This window comes from Macrobrachium nipponense, chromosome 34 (genome assembly GCF_015104395.2).
Source record: "Macrobrachium nipponense isolate FS-2020 chromosome 34, ASM1510439v2, whole genome shotgun sequence".
NCBI classification, from domain to species: domain Eukaryota; kingdom Metazoa; phylum Arthropoda; class Malacostraca; order Decapoda; family Palaemonidae; genus Macrobrachium; species Macrobrachium nipponense.
The window spans coordinates 28099083-28118148 of NC_061095.1; the positions used below are offsets into that span (position 1 = coordinate 28099083).

The following is a 19066-nucleotide window of genomic DNA, read 5'->3' on the forward strand; positions in this document are numbered from 1 at the left end:
GCTACAGTAGCAACTGCTAACATAGGCTAGGCTTATTGCTAAGGTACATATGCTAAAGTACTACTATATGCAGTAAAAATGGGGTTGAACATTACATGCAGTTGAATATTACTCAAGTATGTACAGTATTTTGCCTTTTTGGAGTCATATTTCTTCTGTCGGATCGGCATCGTAACCCTAGAACATGTGTTGTAGGCTTGGAAATATAATTTACTGGGGTGTTTTTGTAGGGCTTGGAATGGATTAGGCATTTTACATGTAAAATGCGGTTCAAGATACGAAAAACTCATGATACGAAGTCCGCCTCTGAACGGATTAATTTCGTATCTCGAGGTACCACTGTAACAGTAAAACAAGTTTTATTAAAATTACATTATTCTCAGTACATCTTATTATTCAACTTTTGCAAGGGGATATTTATCTGTGTATGTAACAACCTAACTGAGTACTTCTCTCTCTCTCTCTCTCTCTCTCTCTCTCTCTCTCTCGTCTCTCTCTCTCTCTCTCTCTCTCTCTCTCTCTCTCTCTCTCTCACATCGACTGTAATACTAATGATACTCCTCTTTAGGAGTATCATTGAGAAACAGCTGATTGCTGGTATCATTTACTGTAATATAGAGCATTTATTAAGAGCTCTGTTAAAATTGTCAAGTTGTTAAAACCTGCTGATTCTCAATGGTGGCTTCCATAAGTAAAAATAAAATACATTTTTGTTCATCCCTCATGCAGTGGAGATCGCAAGAAAGAATACTAGTAAATTAAAGCTGCAGGTTATAGCCGAGGCTGAAAAAAATGAATAACAGCCAGGCGGAAGTGATGTTCAAAATTGGAGAAATCACACCTAATGCTTATGTACAATGAAGTAATGATAAGTGCTAATTTTCAACCAGACTTCGTTGATTTACGATAAAAGGTATCAGAATTATATCTCTTTAACAAATATTGGCAATGAAGATATCGATAGTACTCAAATCAGCTGAGATTTTGAGAATGTAAACAATATCAAATGCAAATGATGTACAGGCCGATGTTTATATCCTGTTTTACAGTAACAATATGATATAGTAATACTGTAATTGGATACAAAAGGCAAAACAAACTTTTATTAAGTCATCATTATATGAATATAGCTGTACTGCATAATTTTTGCCAATAATCACTTTTTTTTCCCAAAAAATATTTTTGGTGTTGTGTAATTTAGAAGTCATCCTTATACTACAGATATGAGATAAAATCATGAAAATTTGCCATGATATTTGACCTCGTCTTATACACGGAAATATACGCTATCCAAGCTGTCCAGTTTCTTTTTGCAGAGGAAACATTTGTATGTATGTAAATCACAAGAGAGGGGGAGAGAGCTAGAACAAAAATATGTATAAAAATTTAAAAAAATTAATACATACTAGTACAACATACGTAAATAGGGTACTCACCAATGATGAATGTTGATTAAAGATGATGATGATGAATTAGCTTTGCAGTCCAACGATTGGCAATGAAGATTACTACACAGCTAAGCAGAGGAGTTACATCTCTGAGGGTGCCTCTTCTTCTTCAGTATGTGCTTTGGGAGGCACTTCTTCAGGCGATTAAAGAGGCACTACTTCAGGGGTTTCGGGAGGCTTTGGAGGGTCCTCCTTCCTACATGTGATGAATATCATGATTGGCAGCTGCTGTCATTGCTGCTTCATGGTGGTGAGGGCTTAATTATAGGGCTCCAGTGCCATATCAAGGATATTTGAACACTAGGGAAGGTCTCTTTGTCCTCTGATGCTTCTTCCCCATGTAAGGAAACAGACTTGAGGTGGCACCAGTTCCGGAACCGGTGAAACCATTCTTTGCTTGCCTGAAAACCTTAAGGAGCCCTTCCTTCTCTTCATCTTCTTCTTTAGGAACAGGTTCCTCAAAGCCCAAGAATTCTAATTCCCCTTATTCATTGCCTTCCTCTGCCTCTAGATCGCCGCCTTCCTGTTCCTTTACGTTGTCACCTTCCATAGCAGTTGATAACTGCTGGTAGAATTGTTGTGCTTTTTTGCCTATGGTGTTGGAGTCAAGGGGCATGTTCTTCTTATGGCAGTCCTTGATCCAGTATGCCAGTGGAATAGTGCAGATTCCATTCATACTATTGTTTTATTTTGCACTGTTTTAGCTGTATTCTTAATATATCTTGCCATGCTCTCATTCACACTAAATTGGCAGCCTGCCGCAGCAAAACTTTTGCCCTCCTTGCCCTCCTTCAACATACCAAGAACTTTCACTTTCACTTTGAGTTTCATGATGGCCTTCTTTCTTTTAGGCTCTTTGCCAGAACCATAAGAAAAAGGAGCAGGTTGCTGTTTAGGAGCCAGATTTTCAGGCATTGATTAACTCAGATATTTGGTGTTACGTAAAACACAGATTTGCAAGTATGTCCTCGTATATCAGTAACCCTACTCAGTGAGGCTGATGAAGGAGAGATGTGCAATATCTACAATTCCATCTTCACGAAATGAGACCGGTTTTAGTTCCTCGCTGGACAAGTGGTTTTCGCGCTCGGCTGCCAATCCAGTGGCCCAAAGTTTGAATCCTGACTCGGCCAACGCGGAATCAGAGGAATTTATTTCTGGTGTTAGAAATTAATTTCTTGATATAGTCTGGTTCGGATCCCACAATAAACTATAGGTCCCATTGCTAGATAAACAATTGGTTCCTAGCCACGTAAAAATATCTAATCCTTCAGGCCAGCCCTAGTAGAGCTGTTAATCAGCCCAGTGGTCTGGTACAACTAAGATATACTTTTTCAACCAATCAACACCAAATGTACAGCGAGTGAGTGCCAAGGAAAATGAATGCTGCTTCTGGATTGGCTGCTTTGCAGAGGACAGCCAATACGTAGTGTGTTGAGTATCATTTCATCTAGGAACTGCTCTTAACCCTTAAACACCTATTGGATGTATTTTACATCAACGAAAATTGTCTGTTGGGTGCTTAACCCTTAAACGCCGACTGGACGTATTTTACGTCGACATTTTTTGTCTCTCGGGTGCCGACTGGACGTATTTTACGTCGACATACAAAAGTTTTTTTTAAAATTTGCGGAAAAATACTTTTAGGCCTACCAGCCGAAAACTCTTGAATCACACGCCTTGGGGGATGCTGGGAGTTCACGGATCAAGGTGTTGTTTTGTTTACAATCGTTACGCCGGCTCGCAAGCGTGAATTTCTTTCTTGCCGCACTAAAAAGTATCTGTGACACATCTCAGAAATTATTTTGTCACTTTGACATAATTTTTGTACCATTTTAAATTAGCCATTACATGGAGTATTATATATGAAAATGTGTGCATTTTTATGTAGAATACAACAAAAAAATACTCATGATTGTAGCTTTTATCAATTTTGAGATATTTTCATATAAATAACGATAAGTGCCAAAATTTCAACCTTCGGTCAACTTTGACTACTGAAATGCCGAAAAATGCAATTGTAAGCTAAAACTGTTATATTCTAGTAATATTCAATCATTTACCTTAATTTCGCAACTTATTGGAAGTCTCTAGCACAATATTTCGATTTATGGTGAATTTATGAAAAAACTTTTTCCTTATGTCCGCGCGGTAACTCATCCAAAAAAAATCATACATGCGATTGTGGTAATATTTGCACCATTTTAAATTAGCCGTTACATAAAGTTTTATATATGAAAATGTGCTCAATTTCATGCAAAATACAACTAAAAACAACCCATGGTTGTAGCTTTTATCAATTTTGAAATATTTTCATATAAAAAAAGATAAGTGACAAATTTTCAACCTTCGGTCAACTTTGACTTTACCGAAATGGTCGAAAAATGCAATTGTAAGCTAAAACTCTTATATTCTAGTAATATTCAAGCATTTACCTTCCTTTTGCAACAAATTGGAAGTCTCTAGCATAATATTTCGATTTATGGAGAATTTATGAAAAAAATAACATTTTCTTTACGTCCGCGCGGTAACTCTTCCGAAAAAATCATACTTTCGATTGTGGTAATGTTTGCACCATTTTAAATTAGCCGTTACATAAAGTTTTATATATGAAAATGTGCGCAATTTCATGTAGAATACAACAAAAAATAATTGAAGGTTGTAGCTTTTCTTATTTTTGAAATATTTGCATATAAATCACGATAAATAGAAAAAAAAACCACGTTCGGTCAACTTTGACTCTACCGAAATGGTCGAAAAACGCAATTGTAAGCTAAAACTCTTACAGTCTAGTAATATTCAGTGATTTATCTTCATCTTGAAACAAATTGGAAGTCTCTAGCACAATATTTAGATTTATGGTGAATTAAAAAAAAAAAACTTTCCTTCCCTCTGCGCGCGGATTCTCCGCCACAAATCTCCGAAATGCGTATGTACCATTCTCGGAATATTTGCTCCGTTTCATATTAGGCATTTCATAGAGTTTTATATATGAAAATGTGCGCAATTTCATGTAGAATAAAACGAAAAATATTTGAAGGTTGTAGCTTTTCTTATTTCCGAAATAATTGCATATAAATAAATATATATAAAAAAATTCGACATTCGGTCAACTTTAACTCGTCAGATATGGTCAAAAACTGCAATTGTAAGCTAATATTCTTACAGTATAGTAATATTCAATTATTTATCTTCATTTTGAAAGAAATTGGAAGTCTCTAGGACAATATTTAGATTTATGGTGAATTTTTGAAAAAAATATTTGTTTACGTCCGCGCGTTATGAATTCATGCATTATTTTTTGATAATATTTTCTCTGTGTTGCTTTTATCGTTTTACAATGTGTTATATACCAAAATGATTGCAATTTAGTGTACATTACAACGGAAAAAAAGTAACTTGTTACCTTTAACCGTTTCGCGCACAGAGTGATTTGAATACAATTATATATGAAATTTTGTTTTTGCGCTATCATATATCGCATTATTTATTTATGATAATGATAATTTTTTCATTTCTGATGGTTGCATACTAAACTTCAGCCAATGACAAAAAAAAAAGGAGCCAAAAATGAACTCTTAATCTTGAAAACTAAGCGCGCTGTGATTTTTTGAAAAAAATATTTTTTCCGCTTCCGCGCTCACTCTGAAACACCTCCGGCACACGGGAGACATTTTTTTTTTACCGCTTCGGCGTTTAAGGGTTAATTGACGTAAAATATGTCTACGCTAAAAAGTTTTTTAAAATATTCATGGAAAAATAGTTATAGGCCTACTTGGCGAAAAATTTTGAATTACGCGCCATGAGGGATGCTAGGAGTTCACGGATCAAGCTGTTGTTTTGTTTACAAGCATTACCTAGGCACGCATGCGCGAATTTCTTTCTTCTCGCACTAAAAAGCATCAGCGACACATCTCAAATTATTTCGTCACGTAATTTTTGCACAGTTTTATATTAGCAGTTACAGAGAGTTTTATATATGAAAATGTGCACAATTTAATGTAGAATACAACTAAAAATAACCGATGGTTGTAGCGTTTATCAGTTTTGAAATATTTTCATATAAATAACGATAAATGCCAAAATTTCAACCTTTGGTCAACTTTGACTTAACCAGAATGGTCGAAAAACGCAATTGTAAGCTAAAACTCTTACATTCTAATAATATTCAATCATTTACCTTCATTTTGCAATAAATTGGAAGTCTCTAGCACAATATTTTGATTTATGGTGAATTTTTGAAAAAAACTTTTTCCTTACATCCATGTGGTAACTGCCGAAAAAATCATAAATTCTTTTGTCAGATTGTGGTAATGTTTGCACCGTTTTATATTAGCCGTTACATAAAGCCGTTACATAAAGTTTTATATATGAAAATGTGTGCAATTTCATGTAGAATACAACAAAAAACAACCCATGGTTGTAGCCTTTACCAGTTTTGAAATATTTTCATATAAATGACGATAATTGCCAAAATTTCAACCTTCTGACAACTTTGACTCTACTGAAATGGTCGAAAAACACATTTATAAGCTAAAACTCTTACATTCTAGTAATATTCAATCATTTACCTTCATTTTGCAACAAATTGGAAGTCTCTAGCACAATATTTCAATTTATGGGTGAATTTATGAAAAAAACTATTTCCTTATGTCCGCGCGGTAACTCTGCCGAAAAAATCAGAAATTCTTTCATCAGGTTGTGGTAATCTTTGTACCGTTTTATATTAGCCATTACATAAAGTTTTATATATGAAAATGTGCACAATTTCATTTAGAATACAACAAAAAGTAACTCATGGTTGTAGCTTTTATCATTTTTGAAATATTTTCATATAAATAACGATAAATAGAAAAAATTTAACCTTTGGTCAACTTTAACTCGACTGAAATGGTCGAAAACTGCAATTGTAAGCTACAACATTTACAGTCTAGTAATATTCAATCAATTACCTTCATTTTCCAACAAACAGGAAGTCTCTAGCACTTTCGATTTATGGTGAATTTTTGAAAACAACTTTTTTTATGTCTGTGCATTACAAATTCATGCATCATATTGTGATAATATTTTCTCTGTTGCTTTGATCGTTTTACAATTTGTTATATACCAAAATCATCGCACTTTAGTAAATAATACAACAAAAAAAAATCAATTCATTAGCTTCAACTGTTTTGCTCACAGCGCGATTTGTATACAATTATATATGAAATTTTTTTTGCGCTGTCATATATTCCAATATTTATATATGATAATATTTTTTTCATTTCTGATGGTTGCATACTAAACTTCAGGGAATGACAAAAAAAGGAGCCAAAAATGAACTTTAATCTTGAAAACTAAGCGTGTTGTGATTTTTTGAAAAAAAACTTTTGTTCTGTTTCGGCGCTCACTCCCGAACGCCACCGGCATACGGGAGACACTTCGGAAATACAGGCTCGGCATTTAAGGGTTAAGAGGGCATCACAGTGTCATAAGAATTGTTTATCTATGGAAAGCTGGCTTAGGTGAAGCTCTTTTAAGAAAAACAATTATGGTATTGAAATTTTTCTGTTTACATTAACTTATTACAGAACTGTAATATTTGAAAATTAGTGAATTTAGTCACACGATAATTATTATAATTAATTGGCTAAATATATGGAATGAAGAATGGGAAATTAATAAATTAAAACAAATAAAACCTAGTGTTGGAAAATGCAGTTCATATACCAAAGAGAGAGAGACATACGCCAGTAATTCTGATAAGTCTCTGAATAGGCCAGTCTTGTCTAACACATGGACACCTAATCCACATAACCCTGCTCCTGAATGCTCTGAGTGAAAAGTAATTATAACAAACATTTGTTTTGTGTGTCCAAGATATAATCAGCAGTAGTTATAAAAGGTGTAGAAATAAATCGGTGAAATTTTGTCAGAAACATCAACATTTACAATTATGTAATCCAATTATGTATAAACTTTTTGGAAAATTAATTTAATGGACAAAATATAAAAACATAAATAAAATCCTGTTAGAGCTGGTAATCAGTTCAGTGGTCTGGTAAACTATTTAAAAAATAATAATGATAATATAGGCATCTGTCCAGTCTCGAGATTTTTTTTTTCCTGAGTGTAGAGGGGATTCTCAGGACTCACCAGCTCCTGATGGGTGATTCAAGAGGTTTCTCTGACCCCATGTACCAAGACCTCAGTTGGTGGTTGTGAATGGGATGCTTCTTACACTCATTGTGAGATGTAAGATATTTCATGAAGGCTTGAGACTCCTAGATTGGAGTGCAGGCAGTCCCCGGTTATTGGCAATCCAGTTTTATGCTGCTTGTCTGGTGCCAAAAACTGCTAATTTTTGGCGCCAAATTCTGCTGATTTCTGGTTATTGACGCTGATACGTACCTAACAGAGTTCGAAAATCCAGTTATCAGTGCTGACAAGTGCTGAAAAGCAGCGATTTGTGCTTATCATCAAGCCATCAGAACGGGACCCCAACTGATAACTGGGGACTGCGTGTACTGGCTTCTTGTCTTAGGCTAGTGTAGGAGGAGGTTCCTAGTAACATCTTTCCTTCTCTGTCTTTTTGAGGTACCCAATGAGTTTATGACTACCACGAGAAAGGTGTTAGGGTAAAGGACTAGCCATAGCCCTTTCAGATAAACTTTGCAGTACTTCTGGGTAATGAGGGCATTCCTTCTCTAGTTCTACTAGAGGGAGGTCAACTACATGCCCTTAGATATTTTCTTGAGGCCTGCAGTAGTTGCTGCATGGAGGGTGTAGTCAAAGCTATATACAGGTACCTGCACTTTGAACACCCAATTTTAGCATAGCGTCTAGATGTCTCCTACTGTTCTCCCTTTTAACCAGGGTAGACGTAGGTCATAGGCAGAGCTGCTTGCTAGACCAGTTTTGGATTTGATCAAGAGGTCCCTTCTGCCGTGAATTCCTGTATGGGGAATCTCATGGTTTTGTGATATTTCTTCCTTAGATACGTACCCTCTTGTAATGCTGAGCACTGTGGACCAAGACTACCCAGGTCAGACATTTCACCTGACCAGTAGGAGGTTACAGGAGTCATGACATCCCTGATTGCATGCACAGCCTGAAGCATGACATTTCTGGGTGGCATTCAACTCAGTGTACAGGGACCACCTCCCTCCTTTTGGGTAAATCTCCTACAGTATACTGGTAATGGTTTGTATTCCCATAAGAACACCTAACATATTTTCAAAGTAATTTGTATTTTTCCTAGGTATCTGAACCAGAGCATTTTATGTAGTCAAACCCACCTCAAGTGCCCCATTGGTCCCTGCAACAGAAGGAAAAGTGGCATGTGGCAGTTGATGAGGGAGGGAAATTTCCCCCAACTTACCCTCTTAGCCCTTTAACGCCTAAGGGGTATAATAAAAATTGTCTCCCGTGTGCCGTGGGGGTCTCGGAGTGAGCGCCGAAGCGGAAAAAATATTTTTTTCAAAAAGTCACAGTGCGCTTAGTTTTCAAGATTAAGAGTTCATTTTTGGCTCCTTTTTTTGTCATTGCCTGAAATTTAGTATGCAACCATCAGAAATGAAAAAAATATCATTATCATATATAAATAATACGATATATGATAGCGCGAAAACAAAATTTCATATATAATTGTATTCAAATCAAGCTATGAGCAAAACGGTTAAAGCTAACGAGTTAATTTTTGTTGCTGTATTGTACACTAAATTGCGATCATTTTGGTATATAACACATTGTAAAACGATCAAAGCAACACAGAGAAAATATTATCACAAAATGATGCATGAATTCGTAACGCGCGGATGTAAATTCTTTTTTCAAAAATTCACCATAAATCTAAATATAGTTCTAGAGACTTCCAATTTGTTTCAAAATGAAGATAAATGATTGAATATTACTATACTGTAAGAGTTTTAGCTTACAATTGCAGTTTTCGACCATTTCGGACGAGTTAAAGTTGACCGAATGTCTAACTTTTTTATATATTTTTTTTATATGCAAATATTTCAAAAATGAGAAAAGCTACAACATTCAATTATTTTTTGTTGTATTCTACATAAAATTGCACACATTTTCATATATAAAACTCTGTGAAACACCTAATATGAAATGGAGCAAATATTGTGATAATGCGACGTACGCATTTCGGAGATTTGCGGCGGAGAATCCGCGCGCCGAGGGAAGGAAAGTTTTTTTAAAAATTGACCATAAATCTAAATATTGTGCTAGAGACTTCGAATTTGTTTCAAAATGAAGATAAATGTCTGAATATTACTAGACTGTAAGAGTTTTACCTTACAATTGCGTTTTTTCTACCATTTCGGTAGAGTCAAAGTTGACCGAACGTGGTTTTTTTTCTCTTTAACTGTGATTTATATGCAAATATTTCGAAAATGAGAAAAGCTACAACCTTTAATTATTTATTGATGTATTTTACATGAAATTGCGCACATTTTCATATCTAAAACTTTATGTAACGGCTAATTTAAAATGGTGTAAACATTACGGCCAATCGCACGTATGATTTTTATGGAAGAGTTACCGCACAGACGTAAGGAAAATTTTTTTTTTTTTTCATAAATTCACCATAAATCAGAATATTGTGCTAGAGACCCAATTTGTTGCAAAATTAAGGTAAATGATTGAATATTACTAGAATATAAGAGTTTTAGCTTACAATTGCGTTTTTCGACCATTTCGGTAGAGTCAAAGTTGACCGAAGGTTTAAATTTTGGCACTTATCGTTATTTATAATGAAAATATTTTAAAATATTTTCAAACTGATAAAGCTACGCCACCGTGGATTGTTTTTAGTTGTATTGTGCATGAAATTGTGCACATTTCCATGTATAAAACTTTATGTAATGGCTACTTTAAAATGGTGCAAACATTACAACAATCGCACGTGAGATTTTTTCGGAAGAGTTACCACGCGGATGTAAGGAAAAAGTTTTGTGCATAAATTCACCATAAATCAAAATATTGTGCTAGAGACTTCCAATATGTTGCAAAATGAAGGTAAATGATTGAATATTACTAGAATATAAGAGTTTTAGCTTACAATTGCGTTTTTTGACCATTTAGGTAGAGTCCAAGTTGACCGAAGGTTGAAATTTTGGCACTTATTGTTATGTATATGAAAATATTTCAAAACTGATAAAAGCTACAATCATGAGTATTTTTTGTTGTATTCTACATAAAATTGCTCACATTTTCATATATAATACTTCATGTAACGGCTAATTAAAAATGGTGCAAAAATTATGTCAAAGTGACGAAATAATTTTTGAGATGTGGCACTGATACTTTTTAGTGCGATAAGAAAGAAATTCGCGCTTGCACGCCTGCCTAACGATTGTAAACAAAACAACATCTTGATCCGTGAACTCCCAGCATCCCCCAAGGCGCCTGATTCAAAAGTTCGGCTGGTAGGCCTATAAGTATTTTTCCGCAAATTTTAAAAAAAACTTTTGTATGTCGACGTAAATTACGTCCGGTCGGAACCCAAGAGACAAAAAATGTCGACGTAAAATACGTCCATTAGGCGCTTAAGGGTTAACAGTCAATTTTTGACCCTCTTAACAGCCAGTTACCAACATTTTTTTGCCAAGTTTCAACATTGCTCCTGTTCTTGGTGAAGGACTCCTATTATAAAGAGATCTGGTTTGTATGCTTATGAAAAATTTGATTTCAGAAGTACGTTTTTTATAGCCTGTTTGTATAAATGTTTATGCAAACTTAAATGTCAGCGTAATCCATTCCCATTCAAGGGATATGTTATATGCTAGTAAGAAAGAAGAAATTTTGTTTGTGTTTTACAGGCACAGTGTTTAGAAAAGGAACTCTTCTGCCATGACCGAAGTGCTGCATGGTGGCAGGTTAGATGTCACCATTCTGACACTGCTGAAGGTTTGACTCCAATTCTTTATGGGTCAGGAGAGGTAAGTCCAGTGTATTTGTATTTAGTATTTTTTATTCTCATTTTTAGGTTTTTAGCATATGGATACTAACATTTTATGATTTCTTATCAGCAGTTAGGTGCCAGATTAAAAGTTGAAAGAGTATGTTGAATTGTGACTTTTAGATTTGAATTATTGGATTGTTTTTTTTTTTTTTTTTTTAGCTTGAAAGAGACTGGATGGAGAGAAGACAGAAATTCACTGGAGTTGAAGTTGGTGGCCTTAGAGCAGCCTATCCTAAATTAGGATGGAGTAGAATCCTAATACCTGGTAAGAAAATTTGGATTTGACTATCAAAGGAGGTAACCTGTAATACATTAGCATCAGTGCTACTTATGCATAATAAATTTGGTGATTTGGACTCTATTACTAGTAAAATTTTGTATAAAGTTTATAAAGTAATTGAAGAAGTAGGTTTGAGAATTGTTATAATAAAATGAGAGGCTGGGCTTGTGTTTCAGTTGTATGTAAAGTTACACGCATCTAGAGAAGTCCTATACGATGGTCAGCTGTCTTGGTAATGAATGCATATATTTGGTCATGGTACAAACTGGAATATCACTGTAACCTTGACTTGAAGGCATCCATGCCAAATATCTTTTTCTAAGTGATCTGACCATTTTTCTAATATTTATACAGTACTATACATACATTACTGCTCTTAGCACAGTCAGGCTTGTTTTACCCTATGTTCATTTTCATTCATTGCATCAACTTTTTATAGTTTCTACTGTTAAATAAATTGTTCAAAAAGCTTGTGAAGCTGAAAATATATTTATTGTAATTTTAGAGGTTTTCGTAACTTAAAAAGTAACTTATGATTTATGTTCCCATTATGTTGATATTCATGAATATTTTCACAGAAATAGCACTTTATTTGCAAAAGACTAGCATATCCAAGTGCACTTTCTTATTTTTCACCAAAAAAGAATAATGCAAAGTATTATAAAATGTTGATAATATGGTAAAGCAGAAATATAGGTTTAGATCAGTTTACTTTCTTTAGGGTGGTGTGAGCAATTCATTCTCATGCCAGGGTTTTAACTATTTTTCCTATTACAAGTTTTCTTATAATAATGAAGGTACTGCAGTACCACATACGCTGCTTTTTTTCAACAGATAAAAGCATTCCCTCACACTTTTTTTTCAACAGATAAGCATTCCCTCATTATGGATGCTGGAAAGCTGTATGTCCTTGACAGCCTCTTAAAGAAGCTTAAAGCTGGAGGTCACAGAGTGTTGATTTACTCCCAGATGACAAAAATGATTGATTTACTTGAGGTAGGTGTACTATAGCATATGCTGAAGCAAGTACGTAGTTTGTTTTTTTAACTTATACAGTATGTATAATGAAGTAGATTTGCTAAGCATATAGGAAAGGCATGGTTTTACTGCAAAGGATATTAACTAGTGCAGTGAAAAGCTATGATTTTCAGTACTGAGAGAAATAGAATCTGATTCAGTGTTATTAGTGATAATATTAATCTTATTAATCTAATTGAAACATAAGAGAACTGTTGTAAAATCAAGAGATGAGGCTCAGTGGTTGTTTAAATTACTTTTATATAATAATCATTAAAAGTTATGAAATGCCCTTGGGTTAGTATAAGAGCATGACCATGAATTTTTGTTGAGTTAGTAAATTAACTTGATTTTATGCCTTTTTGTTCCATTTTTGTGGCATAGACATGACGTGTTCTTAGTCCACTATTATTTTTTGGTGTGTACAAGCAATATGGTTGTTGGCCTGGAAAACAAGATTGTTCAGCATGCCAGTGATGCAAAACTCGTGGGTGTAGTAAGGTGTCCACTTACTAGAAATGAATCTGCCCTGTCTCATTTGGGACATTGACTGGATCAGTGAATGGGGTAGTCAGAGGTTTACTTCATATTTCACCTGTCCTACCACTCAAAAGGATAGGATAGGATAAAAGATTAGTCTGGTTAAACTAATCTTTTATCCTATCCTATCCTATCGTTTTGAGTGGTAGGACTGGTGAAACATTCCTGGGCAGTGCTGTGTTGGTCAGCTAGTATAGTATAACGTATGAATTTCATTAAAGATTAAAATATATCAATAAAAGTTCATAATGGTAAATAGATTGAAATAAAGATTGTACATTACATTACTGCACTATGTAGGTATACTTTACAAAGCAAAGGTTTGATATTATGCCCTACCCAGTATGTCGATGACTTTCTAAGGCTTGACTGTCATCCATTTAGACTTGTGACCTGTTGGTCGGAGCTAAACTCAGTTGTAAGTAGGAGGGTACTTGTGTGTGTGTGTATATATATATAGTACAGGCAGTCCCTGGGTTACGACGGGTTCGGCTTACACCGTTCCGAGGTTAAGGCGCTTTTCAATTATATAAATCAGAAATTATTTCTGGGGTTACGACACATTCCAGGGTTACGACACCTACAACGCTGATCTGGCAGAAGAAATATGACACCAAAAATGTAAAATAATCAATATTTGAAGGTTTTTTAATGAAAAATGCAATAAGAATGCAGTTTACATAGTTTTAATACACCCAAAGCATTAAAAGTAAGGTTTTCTTAGGGTTTTTGACGATGTTTTGGCTTATGACAATTTTCGGCTTACGACACATCTCAGTAACAGAACTCCCGTCGTAACCCGGGGACTGCCTGTATTTGATTATTTATCTATTTAATATGTGAAACTCCTTTTAATTTTTTGTTATTGTCCTATCTATTTTCATTACCTAGGCATTGCAATGCCAGTTTTATTAACCATAAATAAATGAGGCATGCCATTCACAGAAAGTTAGTTCTGGAACCAGCTACAAGGGATACTTATTTCTGCTGGGATGCGGACACTAGATGCTATAGAAAACAAACAAAGGACAGAAGTTAGAGATTTTTATCCTTGGTACAGGAGTTTCTTCAGAGAACAGAACCCCCTGCCAAGCTGGGGCAAGCCCTGATAGACCATATATTCTAGTAGAAACTAGATCCTTGCAGTTAGTTCAGGGTTTATTTTTACTGTTGCAGATCTGGTTCTTCTTGATATAATGGTTTCTCTGCTGGGGTTTCTGGCAGCATGGGACTACATAGTTATTACAGGAAATAATTGCTATAGTACAGACCTCATGAGGTTAAATGCCCTTTCCTAACCATGAAAGCCTTCAGTCAGTATGTTTAGGGCAGAAGAGTCAAGTCATGTCTGACAACAACTACAGTGTCATAGCTTGAGTTTTAGGTAGGCACAAAGTCAGAAAGCTTATAGTATCCCTTTTTAGTAGAGATTATCACATGGAGGGTATTGTGAGGCAGCCATGGAACACCCCAATAATAGGGGATGTTTGTATAACAACTCGCAACATCACAACATAAGACCACCAGACCCTTTAGACTGGAAAGTGTATGAATACCTTGAACAACCAAGGACTTTATACAAAATTTGAAAATTCCATTAATGTCCACATGACATTGATTGCTCACCTCCAGCTGAATTAGTAGTATTAACACAGCATTCCTTGCTGGCAGTCCTTCCTAGAAAGCTCATCAGCAGAAAATTACTGTGTCAGCCACACTTCTGCAAATTCCATGTAAATCTGGAAACTTTGGATCACTCAGCTTAGAGATTATCCAGCAAGACTTCAGAAATAGAGAATTGTGGAAGAAACAACCAAAATAGTCTGTGATGACCACACCACTAAGGCTAGCTAAAGTTTTCTATGACTCAATAAACAATCCTCTATTTGCCTCAAATACTTAAACTTTGGGAAACAGACTAATCTACTGCACCAATTGTAATCTGTCACTTTTGACTCAAAAAGAGCAATAAAAGCATATCCTTTCCCTAAGCCAGAGTTTTGCACCTTTTTCTTTGTATAATTGGGGATTCTGAAGAAGAAATGTCCAGGCTATTTGTGTCCACATAACAAATCAGTAAACTAGTAGGCTAATTAGGATTTTTTTAATTGATTCAGACGAGTTCTCGTAAGGCACATGATAATGTGTCACATGGTGGAGCGGTCCAAGTCAAGAATAGTGTCCGTTAGACCAGAGCTTTATGTACCACTTTTATTTTTAAAAGTAACATTGATTCTAGTGCAGTTTTTATGTTTTCATAAAGATGTGAAACTTTGCTCACAAATTTTTGCCTTTGAGAAATACCATACTGAGGTGTCGGCAGGGCAGGTCATCCATATTTCTTGGGAAGGGTTCTAAGTGTCAGGCCTGTTCTCCTTATTCTATTCTCCTGCTTTGCTCTTCTTATGGCATGCTAAATGATGCAGAATTCTGGTGTTATTAAACTACCCTGCATAAAATGACAAATTTTAGAATCAATTTGTATTTTTCATAGCTAACAAACCTGAGGTCTTAACAATAGGATATTTCCAAGTGCAGCTGGTAAACCGGTTAATACAATCATAGAGTGTAAGCAAGGAATCTGTGAGATCTGGCAACGCCTGCACATACGAGGTGAGATCTGGTCGAAGACCGTGTCCAAACCCCTTGATACCCAGTCTTTTTCCAACCCAGGAATAAAAAAAAAAATTATAGAGGGACAGCTAGAGGTGGGCAGTATATGTTAAGACCTCAGGTTTGTTACGACAACACACAGGAGCCGAGGAAGAGGATGTGGGAGCAATTTGAACCACATCCGCACGTACACATAGGCCAGAGCTTCGATTGTGTACAGATGACGAAGGCTCAACACTCCTACAGTCACGAACATGTCCAAGTGTAGGTACTCGAGCGTGAATAGACGACAATGTCGGGATACTAACCTGAACAGGGGTGACTTTGTTGAGCAGAGACGACGAGGAAGACTCCTCTGTGCAGGAACTCTTGTCAGAATCTCAAATGTTAGTCCGAAATGTAGGGGCAGGAGGAGAGGTTCTCTTGGCTGGACGATCATGGAGAAGAGGAGAAACACGGATGCAAGGAAGAGAAGGCGAACCACTCCTCTGCTTGGAGAAGTCCTTATCTCTCCAACTTCTGATGCGATGGTGACGAGTGAATGAAGTGTGAGAGGAAGATGAAGACGAAGAAGAAGAAGAGACATCTTCTCCACAAGATCTCTTCATGGCAGGGGGAGGAGGCGAGGCCTTCCGCTTCTGCACAGTCTCCTTCACAGCGAACGCCGATACCGTGTCATCCAAAATAGATTCCAGCCACTTGAAGACCGCCTGAAACAAGGCCTCTAACGAATCAGCGAGTGTGGAAGATGGTGTCATAACAGGCAAAGATGACATCACAGTGACGGGAGGGTGAGCGGGTGCTACTACTGCCATCATGGACGGAGAGGATGCTCTCCATATGACCAGAGCTAGTCGATGGCCTCACCATGCGACCGAGCATATAAGAGGCCAGAGGGAGGCGGGAGGACAGCAGGAGCTTGGAGAGGGGGGGAGCGCGGGACTCCATGAAATGCATCAACAAGCCTTCCAAGGAGGGGCACCCTGTAGCCCAAGCAATGCTCAAACCGCCGCCAATTTGGAAGACTCTTAAATCTGAAAGGCAAGATCATGATGAGGAAGCCTCCCAACCTTCAGGACGAGTATTGGAGCCTGAAGGAGAAGAGGTAACATTACACAAAACAGCAGCCTGTGGCACTCCTGATACTTCCATCAACGAATCAATGGAAGAAAAGGAAGGAGACACTGGAACAACAGAATTAGCTGCAAACAAAGGAGAAGGAGCCAATGACTCATTCCATGTAGAAGCAAAGCCTTCCCAAGTAGGAAGAATAGAAACTCTCCGATGCTCCCTCTTCCTGTTAAAACAGCTTCCACTGAGCCTTAGGCCAGGTAAAACACTTCAGACAAGGATTTGTTGTAGCACTGCACCTACTGCAAGTGGTGTGCGGGTCTGTTACCACAGATGCTGAAAACCTCAAGCAAGGAAATCCTCGGACGCCTGGACACATACGGTGGCGAGGACGAGTAGTTTCAGAGGAAGCCATAATCCAAAACACAAACACTCAATCACACTGGAAAGAAAGAACATGGGCAAAACACAACTGGCTTGGGAGGAGAGTGAAGCATTAGCATCTACTCTCCAAGGCAGTTAGGAAAAGACTGGGTATCACAGGGTTGCACAGGTGTTGCCAGTTCTCACAGATTCCTTGCTTACAATCTCTGATTATATTACCGTATATACTCGCATAACACGTGATCTCGCATATCATGCGACCCCCAAATTTTCACCCTCAAAAAATTATTTTATCATTTATCTCACGTATCATGCGAGTTAAATTTACGAGACCAAAATATAACAATAGGCTAACCTCTTTTCCTCCTCTTCCTCTATTCCATTTTTTAGTTAGGCTAACCCCTTTCACTCCATCTCTTAATGTATCCCATTTTCTAGTTAAGTTTAAAAAAGTAAAAGAGAATGCAAAAAGTATTGGTAGTAATGATATAGTACTTGTTTGGAAAACGCATACAGCCAGATCAGCTGATTTCAACCATCGTATGATAGTAAAAAATTACCATAGTTACGTTACAAATTATGTTAATGAGAATAGGACAGATATATTTTTACATTACAGGTAGTAGTCGACTTACTACACAATTGGTTACGAACAACCAGTCATAAATCGATTGGATGTAAATTGGCCCATGTTAATTTATCATAAGAAATATTGTTTTGGAGCATTTCTTAACAAACAAAATGGGCAGCATAAGCAATGAATTAAAAAAAACATTAGAAAATAATATATGCACCATATATTTCTGTAATTATATTTAAAACTTTTTTATTGCAGGAGTACATGTGGCATCGAAAGCACAAATACATGAGGCTTGATGGATCATCGAAGATATCAGACCGAAGAGATATGGTGGCTGATTTCCAGACTAAGTAAGGAATTTAGTAACTTAAACGTAGAATGATACGGCATGAGAAAGAGAATATACAGTGTATTACATAAGTCATATTTGTCATGTTTTTATAACTTGAGCAGTTTTATAACTTGGGAGTTTCCTTCTGGTTTTTAGTGAGGCAATGATAAAGGTCAATTTTCCTATGAACATTTTAATTTAATTTTTTGATGATTTAATTCATTTTTTAATATAATTTTATTATCTTGTCTTTCAGAGCAGATATATTTGTGTTCTTGTTATCCACCCGAGCTGGAGGGGTTGGTATCAACCTCACTGCTGCTGATACTGTGAGTTTTGAATGTATAAAATTTTTATATTTTGTTTATTATTGTATTGCTATTATTGTGTAAGGGAAAAGTAAATGAAAATTTTAAGATTATGGCATATTAATAATAAATATAGGAAACCAAAATAGAAGCACTAACAAGATTCAAACATTTTAACAAATATCAACCTTACAGATGTACCAGATAAATTTTATTATTTACTAGCAATTTTACATGAATTACTTCAAATTTTATAACCAGCCTAAAGTTTTATTTACTTTTTACCTATTTTTTTCTGTTATAATTCACAGCTCAGATGTATAGATTACTATTGTATTCTTCAGTGTTTTCATCCTTTCCATGCATTTACATCAACCTGTATTGTAGTAATATTGTTTTTAGTCGTGTTTTAACCCTTTCAGACTGAAGTGACGTCAAAATTGTAATGTTTTCCACGGATTATTCTCTTTAAAGTTGTTTTTCATGTTATGCTAGGATACATGGTTTGGTTCTATTTTGGAGCTGTGAATGGTTTA

The 19066-nt window shown here is 36.0% G+C and overlaps 1 protein-coding gene across 2 annotated transcripts in view; it reads left to right on the plus strand.

The window, feature by feature from the left end:
* Positions 1–19066, plus strand: part of LOC135207997 (chromatin-remodeling ATPase INO80-like) — a 140642-nt gene that overhangs the window by 92039 nt on the left and 29537 nt on the right. For both annotated transcript variants that reach the window (XM_064240087.1, XM_064240088.1), the window contains exons 14-18: positions 11264–11383; positions 11566–11671; positions 12555–12682; positions 18147–18241; positions 18479–18551. In XM_064240087.1, coding sequence (XP_064096157.1) covers positions 11264–11383; positions 11566–11671; positions 12555–12682; positions 18147–18241; positions 18479–18551 — 522 coding nt within the window. The remainder of the gene's footprint in view (positions 1–11263; positions 11384–11565; positions 11672–12554; positions 12683–18146; positions 18242–18478; positions 18552–19066) is intronic.